A 12,688-nucleotide genomic window follows, 5' to 3' on the forward strand; every position below is an offset into this window, starting at 1 on the left:
CTTAAGACTTATAAGAAATTAAGAAAGTAGACAAAACAGACAAAAAGACAAACAGCTATATCGTTTAGAATGTATTATTCTGAAGGCAAGTACAGCAGAGAAAAACGCAAATTATTTTAAGCAAAGTAAGAAATGACCGTAGCAACAAAAGTTATTTTTGGAGAGAGCCAACTGGGGGAAAAAAAAAAAAAACAAAAACATATGTTAAGATATGTCAACCTGACACAAAGATAAGGTGGAATAAGAATCTAGTCCCATTTGAAGCTGAAAATTGCTGAATAATGAGAGCTAGTGTCATGAACTTGGCTGCTTAACTGCCTTTGTGTAAGAAAACATCTCAGAACTTTGAACTTAGGAAATTCCAACTTGTCTTGCACCAGGTCACGAGCTCCAAAGAGCAGGAACCTATTTCAACAAGCAGCTTTAAAAAAAAACAAACAAACAAACAAAATACTTTAATATTTTTCATTTCTATTAATAATACATTTTAAAATGCAATAGTGCTAAAATCCATCAAATTAAATTGCACTGAATTAAAAATTAAACTTACTCAGAAAGATGTTCAGAAGTTGGGATACAAACAGAAACTGAAATTAGAAGAAAAGTTTTATATTTAAAATGGCATATGCAATATGAGTGAGAATAACGATTTAGTAAAGAGCTCATATTGTAGCTGACCAAAAATACTGGGACAAATTTCAAAAATCCAAAGTAATGCAATTATAAATACGTACCTTTCTCTATTACAACTTGACAAGTATGAGTTTCATGTTGACTTAAGTGTGTGGCCATATTATCTAAGCCAGAAACATCAGCTATGAAATCACAATTAAGGCACACTAGAGTAATGCCCCTATAAAAAAACAAACAAACAAACAAACAAACAGTATAAAAGAAAAGGTTTTCATCTTTTATAAAAATCCATATACAAGTTCAATGATTACTTTTCTATAATTTGCTTTTTATGTCATAACTGTCACTCCCATTTTTATTATAGAAACTTGATATAACTGAAATGATTCTCTAGAAAATGGAAGAGCCATATTCAAGTTATACTACTATTTATTTACAGAAAGTATTTTTGCTTTATAACTGTTGTTTAATGTTTGTTTATTTTTGAGAGAGAGAGAGAGAGAGAGAGAGAGAGAGAGAGCAGGGGAGGGGCAGAGAGAGAGGGAGACACAGAAGCCGAAGCAGGTTCCAGGCTCTGAGCTGTCAGCACAGCGCCTGATGCAGGGATCAAACTCACAAACCATGAGATCATTACCTGAGCCAATGTTGCATGCTCAACTGACTGAGCCACCCAGGCACCCCTGCTTTATAAACTTTTACAGTTCATGTCAGTTGCTAAAACCTGGGTGACAAGAGATCTATAGCCCAACCTTGGCTGTACTAACAACATGTGTCTCTTCAATAAATCACAATCTATTTGTGCCTCTGCTCATCTGCAATGCAAGCATACAGTATTCATTCACTTAATGTATGTTTACTAAGGCTTCTTGATACATACTGTAATATTATACTGTATTGTGATTATAATGATGACCAAAAATATAGTCTGTGCTCTGAAAGAGTTTATAATCTAGTGTTTCACTTAGGTGATGAAAAAATTAGAAAAGAAACATTAAGGCTTTAAAAACAGATCATGTTGTAGCTGCCATCAATTGTGTACCATATGTTAAAGGTATTTCCACTATTCTCATTTAACGCTGTATTAACTAAAGTAGTTAATTCACCATAAAAGTGCAAAGCTTGAGGTACTTAGTATATCAGCACTGGCAACTGGTCCACTTGCTGGAGCCAAAATTATGAGTTCCCCTAAGAAAACCTCACTGGGTGTTGTAGTTCCTAAATGAAATCTGTAATGATTACAAATTTTCAAAAATATTAGGAAAGAATTCTCAAAGCCATTGATACTTTTTGTTGAATAGTTTTTATACTCATTGGATCAAACTGTGTAGCATTTGCTATTTGAAGTATTTAAACACAATTGGCATATTGCAGGATGTGACACTGGCCTTAAGATTTAAATTGTGTTTAAACATCTGATTTTTTGTTGAAAGGTATTCTAAAATATTATTAAGCCTGCAAATATATGGAAGTGTTTCAGAGAATTTAGAAAATGACTATATGCTTAATTTATTATATTTACTAGAGTTAAGCACTTGGGATCTTGTGTGTCAAGCATCTGAAGTGCTGTTTAAAAAAGTCAAATATATTAAAAGTATAAATGATGTTAAGTTGTTAAGGAACCTGAACTATAAATGGGACTGTTTAAAAAATTTATTCAACTTAAATGAACTTTTTATCAAACATTAATTAAAAGCTCTCTTGAAAGTGATTATTAAAATGTACTAGGGGCACCTGGGTGGCTCAGCTGGTTGAGCCTGTGACTTCGGCTCAGGTCATGACCTCACGGCCTGTGAGTTTGAGTCCCGCTTCAGGCTCTGTGCTGACAGCTTAGAGCCTGGAGTCTGCTTCGGATTGTGTCCCTCTGTCTCTGCCCCTCCCCCACTCACCCTGTCTCTCTCCCTCTCTCTCTCTCTCAAAAATAAACATTAAAAATGTTTTTAAAAAAGTACTAGATTTCCAGATGGAATATTTTAAAGTTAAACTTAAAAGCTTAAGGGAAGTTAAGATTTAAATACTTTAATAACCAATTATATAGTCTTCTCTATTAAACGACCCTTGCAGAAACTAAAAGCAGTCTCAATGGTAAGCAGTAGCTAAATTACTCTTCCACTAGTCATAGGTCCTGGGACCTTCACTAAACAAGGATTCTTAATTAGAATTTGTAATCAAACTTCTTGATCTGGGAAGACGTGGGGGAATGGGACTACTATATAGAGTCATCAGTAAAGAAGGCTGGTCTGCACTGAGAAAGGAAAATGGAACACAAGTCCAGAGAAAATATTAAAGACAAGATCATCCTGCCTCAGCAGCTCAGACTAGAGAGAAGCAATGTTAGCAATTGGTAGCTTTCTATTTCCGTCATTTGTTCTGGTTCCACCTCCTCCTCTTATGGGTTCATGAGATTCTTTGGAATCCTGCTTATAAGTTATTTTTGCTTAGGTAAAAAAAAAAAAAATAGACTATGTGATGTGATCATTGTTACCGTCAATTTATCAACAAAGCATAAATATAGCCTTGAAGTTCATCACATAACTTAATAAATTTAAGTGTTTTACCAATATACAAATACAAACAAATAACATATCTTAGATTGACTTATCTGAAGTTCTACTCTAACAATGTGATGTGTATTTACACCTAGATGTCATATTAGGACATTAAAACTGACCTTTGTTAAAATCATGTACTTCCTTCCCAAATTAATGTCTCCTGACTTGTCTTTCTTATGATGTTTCCTCTGATAGTAAAACTCAAACTATAGTTATCTCTGTCTCTTCTTCCTTAAAATAATAAGTATGGCAAGGATTTTATAATATTTATTTATACTGTGCCAAGCTAACAATTTTAGACATACATCTACCATCTTATCTAAATATTTTAACAACCCAAAAAGGCAGGTGCTAGAATTTATTATCTTTTTATAAAGTTAGCTTAGTAAACTACCAAGGATATAGAGCCGGTAAAGGTAAGCACTAGGTTTGAAACTGAGCACTTTGATTCCAGAGCCCATAGTCTCAAAGATAATATAATACTGCCTCATCATTTTAATTAACTAAATTGTTCATAACTACAATTGTCCCAATCTGTAGGATTCATGCATCTATAACTCATCCTATTGTTAAATCTTCCTTATCACTTGATTCTATATAAAATATCAACGGTTCTCCAATGTTCTCCAACTTACGTCCAAGTTCCTTATTTTCAACACTTTTATAATTTGGCTCTAGGCTTAAAACTACTGCTCAAGACTTCTTTCCTTATTACCATTAGCTGAACTTCATGCTCCATCCATTTACTACTAGCTATTCCCTCTGTATGCCTTGTACTTTCTCATTTCTGCACCTTTATTCACACTATTCCTTCTAACTCGAATGCCTCTGTGCACCTTCTATCAGTATAAATATTCATTCTTTAAAGCCAAGTACACCTAACACCTATGCAGATATTTCCAAGTAAAACAACCATTCTTTCCTTTGGGGAAAAAAAAAGACTCTACTGAACTTAACAAACACCTCCTTGATTTATTATAGTTTTATATGTTCATGCCTTATCTCCCGCCCAATAAACTATACATTCCCTAAAGGCTGGTTCCAAGACTAATTCATCACTGTCCTCTTCATAGGACCTGCTATATTATGTACCTGGTAGATGTATCATAAATAGCTAAAGAGTGACTATTCCAATCTAATAAAAGACTAATTACAAAAACTACTGTTCTACAATTATAAGTATGCTACGTCCATTCACAGAAATTGACCATTTTCAATTTGAGACCTATTCCAGTTGAAAGAAAAGTATTCCAGATCTTTAAAATCATATAGTTCATTTAAAACACATACACACAATTGAGCTTGAAACATTATGGTAAAAATCAAACTTAGGGGATCTGGGTGGTTGCGTCAGTTAATCATCCAACTCCTGATTTCAACTCAGGTTATGATCCCATAGTTGTGGGAGGTTCTGTACTCTCAGCACAGAGCCTGCTTGGGATTCTCTGCCCCCCCCCGCCCCTTCCCTGCTCATGTACACTCTCCTCTTTCTCTCTCTCTCTCAAAATAAATAGATAAAAACTTAAAAACATTTAGTCAAACTAAAATCTCATCTTTTGAAAAAAGCCCTTTTTATTCTTATAAAAATTTTTAGTAAGGGCAACATGTAATATAATCTTAATCTATTTCCTTGAATTCAGTAAATGTTTTAAAATCTGTACTAATGCATTTTAAAAGCTGAATCAAAATTTTCTCTCCCTGTAAGCCACTGATCCCTATATAATAGATGGGGCCTATTCTGTTCATATAAATCTGTTATATAAGACTTATATGACTGTTCATATAAGTCATTTTCAACATATACATTAACTTATTCAACAAATATTTACTGAGTACCTACCATGTGCCAGGCACTAATCCATTCCTGGCAGTGACAAAAATCCAAACCTCACATATTCTAGTGAGAGCACACAGAAAAATTTAAAAGTAAAGTATACAGTATGTCAGATGATAAAAGATGATCTGAATGAAAATGAGCATAAAAAGGAGATAGGGAGTGCTGGGGTAAAGCACAGGGGAGAAGAAATAATCTAAAAATCAAGCGGTCAAGGAAAGGCTCAGAGTTGCAACCCAAAGGAGATAACAGACTAATACATCTGGGGAATGAAACTAGTCATAGGAACCAGTAAGTACAAAGATCCTGAAACATAATATCATCCCTTTTTCTACCTTTTCCACTAAGTCAAAGCATCAAAACAAGTACTGGCTAACTTTATCTCTATATATTAGCTTGGTGCAGCAAAGACACTGATATTCCAAGTAGCAATGGCAACATGAACAAAATAAAGAACAAGAGAGTCCAAATGCTTCAAAAGAATATTTAAAAAAATGGTGTTCAGTGGATTCTGAGTTAAGTGTGTAGTACAATCAAAATGAATTATCAATATCTTTAGAAATACTCATCAACAGTTCTTTCTACATGGTAAGCGAGTTGTGCACTTATCTTTATTTGAAAAAGGAAAAATAAGAATTATGAAGCTACATAGTAATTTCAAGAATTCCAGTGGTTTAAGAAATTTACTTCAAAACTAAAAAAGTGTTAGTCACTTTACTAGGTATCTTAGGTTATCTTTTTAATAATCAAATATTGTTGGACAGCCTTATTTTTGTTCTCATTTTATAATATAAATGAATGAAGATATAACTTGTCACCACTGAAATTTAGCCAAAGAATATAGGCTAATCATACCTCTAATCTAAGGACATAATGAATAGAACTCTCCAATGTCCAGTAGCAATCATTTAGATTTCTAAATCGGGCATTCTGATATCAGGTTTAAAAATAGGACAACCACAATAAGATACCACTTCAAACCCACTAGGATGGCTGTAATCAAAAAGAGGTAATAACAAGTGTTGGCAAAGATGTGAAGAAATTGGAACCTTCATATATTTCTCATGGGAATGTAAAATAGTAAAGGTACTTTGTAAAACAGTTTGGCAGCTCCTCAAAGGTGCAACACAGAGTGACCATATAGCCCAGAAATTCTAATCCTACATATACACTAAAGAGAAATGAAAACACAAATCCAGACAAAAGCTTGTACACAAATGTTTATAGCAACAATATTCATAATGGCTTCAAAGTTAAAATAACCTTAATAGATAAACAAACTATGGTAGATGCATACAATGGGGTATTATTCAGCAATTTAAAAAGTGAAGTACTGAAATGCTACAACATGGATGAATCTTGAAAATATGTTAAATGGAAAAAGCCAATCACAAAGGATCACATATTGTGTCATTCCATTTATAAGAAATGTCCACAATACACAAATCTATACAGACAAAAGTTATATTAGTGGTTGCTTAGGGATGGGAATAGTTGGAAGGAAATGGGAATGACTATAAATTGGTACAGAGTTCCTTTTTTGGAATGACCACAATGTACTAAAAGTAACTGTGGTGATGGCTGCACAACTCTGTGAATACACTAAGAACTGTTAATTGTACAATTTAAAGGCATGAATTACATGGTATATGAACTATATTTCAATAAAGATGTCATATACATCACACATAATTGAAGTTCTACAATTTTTCAATAGAATTTAAAAAGATCAACTAGTTACCTGAGATCTTCTGAGTGCTTCTTAAAAATACAAAACCTTTTACTTGGACGATTACTATGAAAGCTGGAGAGACAAAGCAAATTTTATTTATTTTATTATACAGTAAGTCATATTAATTTATAGCTTTATTATCAAGCCTATACTTAAGTTTCTAGTTTTGAACAAAAGATCATAAGTAACAAAATAATGCTTATCATCACTGTTTAACTTGACATTTTATCTTAAATTCCACTTTATCTATTTATTTTTAATGACACATATTTCTCTAAGCATATTCTTGTATGACCAGTACTTCACCATTACATAAAAAAAAAAAAAGGAAATATGCAAGAATTTTTTTAAAAAGTAAAGCACATCAAACCAGTTTTTTTCATCTGTTACAGAAGAGTTGAAGACACTTTTAAATGTCTGCAAATAACATTTTTGTATAATATGAATCATGGTCAATAATCACTTTTTTAAACTCATTTTCCAATCTTAACATGCCTGTGTCAGGGGAGGGGGAGTAAAATCCAAATGATCTTTGAAGTAAACAGTCCTTCAGCTAAATGCCACTCTTTACCATTTGTGAAATCAAACATTTAAAGAGTTCCTTGCAATTACTAGTAGAGGTTTTTTTTAAAAAAAAAACAAATTTAAGCAGAACCCTAGAACTAAAATAATGCTTCCCCTAAACACAAAACAGAGAACCACTAACCATACTTTGTACACACGATAATAGCTTTCACATACCCTTTTAAATCTGGTAAAGAAAGCTTTCCTGTATTAGAAACCAGGATTAGCTTAGCACCGTATTACTGAAAAGTCGTAGACTAATAACATCAGCATCACCCAGGAGATTATTTAAAAATGCAAAGTCTTGTAACCCCCACAAACCTAAGTGAATTGATCTCTGGCAGAGGGGCCCACTAGAATCCATTTTAACAAGGTTTTCCGGTGATTCTTATTTATGCAAGCTAAACATTGAGAAGCAGCAGCCCCAGTAGCCATCATCCACGTCAATGGTCACTCTCAAATACAAGGTAACCATCACCAACACCGTATGTATGTATGTATCGGAAAAGAAATATACTGTCACTAGCTATAATCCCCAGAAAATATCTTCAGAAGACTTCTAACAGTCATTTCTTCAATTTGAGGATAAATACTATTAAAGAGTTTATAAATTCAAGACAACATCACAAAAATAATTGGGTTTTTTGTAGAACACAGTGGGTTAGAAAACACTGAAATTACATGCAAAAATTTGTGCACATATACTGTGCTTCTTCAGAAGAATAAATCCAAGATTTATCTGATTCCCAAAGAATGTGAATCAAAATAAGGTACTTTTTAATGAGATTTAAAAGTTACTCTTGAAAGCTATTTTTTCTTTCTCTTCAAACAGACTATTTTGGTTTTATTTATTTGGTAAGAGGAGAGGAAAAGATTACATTTTAGGGACTTTTTGATGGCTTCCATTTCTGTATATAACTTGTACCTTATTAAAATGTTGGTAATTTTATAATTCTAGTTGTCTGAATCCAGTTTATTTTTTTAATGTTTATTTATATTTGATGGAGAGAGAGAGTGCACAAGCAGGGAAGGGGCAGAGAGAGAGATGGAGACAGAATACGAAGCAGGCTCCAGGCTTTGAGCTGTCAGCACAGAGCCTCACGTGGGGTTCAAACCCATGAGCTGTGAGTTCATGACCTGATGCGAAGCCGGACGCTTAATCGACTGAGCCACCCACGTGCCACTGAATCCAGTTTTAATTTACAGTTCCCTATCTATGTAAAAGCTTATCAAGTCTCTTTATTCACATTTATTACATAAATTCCATTCTTTATTATTATCCTTGTATTATAGAAATGGAAAAGCGGATCCATATAGCTCACAAAAAGGAAAAGAAAAAGTAACAATCCTTCTTCTTCCTATTAGATCTGCATAAAGTTAATAACAATATAGGAATCTAAGAAAAGAGAAAAAAGTTAAAATTTTAAAAACAATATAGTAAAAACAGGTTAAAAACTAGATTCTAAAAGTTCACTACCTAGTTATACGACTGTATATAATTATCAAAACTCATTAAGCTATTCTCTAAAAATAAGTGAATTTTATTGTGTATAAATTATACCTCAATAAGGCTAGAGGGAAAAAACTCCCTTTGACCATATTTTCTTAATAATCTTAATTCAGTCTAATAACAATTTGTTTCTGATGAAACACAAAAGGAGCATCAACAATACTGATGGTATGTCTACAATTTAAGACCCTAGACTAAAGGTTGATGATACAAAAAGAAAGAGGGCAAGTTGTCTGCCCTATAAGTGAAGGTCCAAGGGGACAGTGGGGGGAAAGGGGAAAAAGTCAAACAGCAGCTGGCAAAGAATAAATGCCTAATAAATGGTTAAATGAATGCATACATATTTACTAATAATTATAAACATTAATAGTGACACATATGAAATTTTGTGGCTACCTGAAGGAAAAATGCAGATATATGCAATAGAAACCAGCTAACAATTAGGAGTTCATTTCAGTTAAGAAGGTCACTACTGCATTGCTCCAGGCAAAACAGAGAGCAAGATACAGAGGGATTTTCAAGAAAATAAGCATTAAAGGAGCTGAAAAGGTGGTTAGAAATTAAATATTGAAAGGTCTCATATTCTCCAAAAAATTTGAACTTCATGACTACTATTGTTAGGAATGCAAAGGATTATAGGCCAAAAAAGACCTGACCAGATATGCCTACTGCAGCAACAGAAGAAAGGAAAAATTGGAGAAAATGTGTGTGGTGGGAGGACGGTTTGTGGAAAAGACATCAATTATGATGCTATCACAATTATGCAACTGTTCTTCTAATGACTATTATTTAATGCCAATAAATCTATACAAAGCATATAATGAACTCAAGCATATCTTATAAAAATTAATTCAGTACTGTCTTCCTCACTGTATATTTCTTTTTCCTTGGAAAAATTTTAAATCATCCTGTAAAGCCTAAGTGAAATGTCCTTTATAGAATACCTCCCCTTATTTCTTGCTTAAAGAACTCATTCTTACCTTCTCCGTGCTCCTATAGTCATTTGTTTACCACATTTAGTTAGGTAAATTATCTCTATCCTACTAAACTGTGAAAATTAAAGGCAAGGACTTTATCCATAATACCTAACAATGACAACTCAGAAATAATAACAGCTAAAATTACTTGAATATCTCCTAAATAAAAATCATTTTATTAAGCATTTTAAGTACATTTTCTGTAATTATCACAATGACTTTCTTTTCAAAAAAAGGAAACTGGGAGTCAGGTTAAGTAATTTGCCCAAAGTCAAACAGGTAATAAATAATTGGCGAAGCTTGGATTCAAATCCAGATTTGTCTCATTCTTCACCACCAGTTTGCCATACGTCTTAGCAAACAGTAAACTGTGCTAGAAAAAGAGATAAACACTTATGTCCGTTAACTTAATTCTATTACACGTAGAGAAGAAGCCTTCCTATATATAATGTTGGGGAATAATAACATTATCATATGGTAATTTATTTCTTTTTTCAGGTGACTTCAATTGCTACCTAAAAGCTATAAGCAAATAAGGTGCAGTAACTTAAACAACCAAACACAAGTAACAGTTACTTTTTAAAAAAATCAGTTAAAAATTACATGTTTAATGATGCTCTTCTTCAAAAGCCTTATTTCAAATATACTCCAAATGCATCAAAAATTTTTAATATCCTTTTTTGAGATTTTATTTAGAGTCTTTTATAATTACAACAAATAATAATTATGACTTACTATTCCTACTGGGCTAGGTGACATGGTGAATACAAAGAGCCCCTTCTTCTCAAAGAAACAAATATAATAAAAGGCAGAATAAATGAATGGTATACAGCTGAAAGTGAGGAACGATCCCTGTGAGTGGTTGTGGTGATTAGATACTCCAAAAAAAGAAGGTAAACAGAAAGGAAGAACAGGAACATTCTAAAGACTAACAAAGAATAAGGAGACACAAATGTCAAAAATGAGATTTGCAATAAACTTTATTTTGGGGAAGAGTAGTCAATTTATGGAGATGGGAGTCTTTAAAGAATGGATTGGGGCAGATATGAGACCAGAGGGAAAAAGACCAATTAAGAGTACAGACGTGATATAGAATAGAGATTAAAGGTCCTCATCCTCTAGAGACTGAAGTTTCTGTACATAGAGAATTCAAGCCTATAATATGAATTCACACTGGGTAGAGGTAATGGTGGGACCATTCAATGGGAGATACCTAAGGCAGTGAATAAGGCAAGTGCACCAGTACATAAAAAGGAAAAGAGACTTACGAAACCCTAAAAGTGGCAATGGAAGCTTTTAGTTCCATAAGAGACTAGCAATGAGTAGGAGCTCAGTATGTGATGATGATGAAGAGCAGGGTTGGGCTCATTGGGAACTGGAAAATGGGTATGAGGGAGTTGGGCTAATTGGCAATATTTTGGAAGAGAATGGATTTAGAGGTTTATAGGACAGGTAGGAAGCCTATGACAAATGGAAGAGGGAAGGGTGGAATGATGCTTGGTTTAACAAAACAGAACATACACACAACCAACACCGCAAAAATACAAACAATAAGAGAATATTAAGAGCAATTATATGTCAACAAATTGGGCAATCTCAAAGAAATGGACAAACTCCTAGAAAAATATAAAATACCAAAACTGAAACAGGAAAAAGTACAATATTTGAACAGACCCATTACCACTTAAGGAAATTGAATCCGTAATCAAAAATCTCCCAATAAACAAGAGTCCAGGGCCACATGGCTTCCCAGGGGAATTCTACCAAACACTTAAAAAAGAGTTAATAGCTATTCTTTTGAAGCTGCTATAAAAGTAGATATGGAAAGAAAACTTCCAAACACATTCTATGAGGCTAGCATTACCTTGATTCCAAAACCAAAGACCCCACTAAAAAGGAGAATTACAGACCAATTTCCCTGATGAACACAGATACAAAAATTCTCAGCAAGATACTAGTAAACCGAATGCAACCACAATTTAAAAGAATTAGTAGCCATAATCAATTCGGATTTATTCCTGGGCTGCAGGGGTTGTTCAATATTCACAAATAAAACACAGTGATGCATCACATTAATGAAAGAAAGGATAAGAACCACATGACGCTCTGGATACAGAAAAAAGCATTTGACAAAATACAGCATCCTTTCAAGGTAAAAACCAGAAATAGAAAAACAGAAAAAATAGAAAGTAGGTATATAAAGGCCATATATGAAAGACCCACCACTAATATCATCCTCAATGTGGAAAAACCAGAGCTTTCCCCCTAAGGTCAGGAACATGACAGGGATGTCTACTCTCACCACTTTGTTCAACATAGTGCTGGAAGTCCTAGCCTAAGCAATCAGACAACAAAAAGAAAAAGAAGGCATCCAAATCGTCAAGGAAGAAGTCAAACTTTCACTCTTTGCAGATGACATGATATTCTACATGGAAAACCTCAAAGACTCCACCAAAAAACTGCTAGAACTGATACATGAATTCAGCAAAGTCGCAGGTTATAAAATCAACGTACAGAAATTGGTTGCATTTCTATACACCAATAATGAAACAGCAGAAAGAGAAATCAAGGAATCAACCCAATTTACAACTGCACCAAAAACCATAAAATACCTAGGAGTGAAAACTATACAAAGCTTATGAAAGAAACTGAAGAAGATACAAAGAAATGGAAAAACATTCCATGCTCATGGACTGGAAGTACAAATACTGTTAAGATGTCTATAGTACCCAAAGCAATCTACACATTTGGTGCATTCCCTATCAAAATAACACCATCATTCTTCACAGAGTTAGAACAAACAATTATAAATTTGTATGGAACCAGAAAACGCAAAATAGCCAAAGTAATGTTGAAAAAGAAAACCAAAGCTGGAGGCATCCCAATTCT

At 33.5% G+C, this 12,688-nt stretch overlaps 1 protein-coding gene across 13 annotated transcripts in view; it reads right to left on the reverse strand.

Moving 5' to 3' along the window:
- ZNF280D (zinc finger protein 280D) overlaps window positions 1-12,688 on the reverse strand; it is a 335,873-nt gene that overhangs the window by 51,799 nt on the left and 271,386 nt on the right. For 12 of the 13 annotated variants that reach the window (XR_005795835.1, XM_040492781.1, XM_040492780.1 and 9 more), the window contains 3 exons: window positions 6,758-6,820; window positions 735-853; window positions 551-587 (listed from right to left, as the gene is read on the reverse strand). Coding sequence is in view for 12 of the 13 variants with exons in the window: in XM_040492781.1 (XP_040348715.1) it covers window positions 551-587; window positions 735-853; window positions 6,758-6,820 (219 nt within the window). In the remaining variant the exon portion in view is untranslated. Of the gene's footprint in view, window positions 1-58; window positions 422-550; window positions 588-734; window positions 854-6,757; window positions 6,821-12,688 lie in introns of those variants that run through there. The other variant, XM_040492787.1, reaches the window with a different exon arrangement.

Source organism: Herpailurus yagouaroundi, unplaced genomic scaffold (assembly GCF_014898765.1).
Source record: "Herpailurus yagouaroundi ecotype Mexico unplaced genomic scaffold, PumYag 184, whole genome shotgun sequence".
Lineage (NCBI taxonomy): Eukaryota > Metazoa > Chordata > Mammalia > Carnivora > Felidae > Herpailurus > Herpailurus yagouaroundi.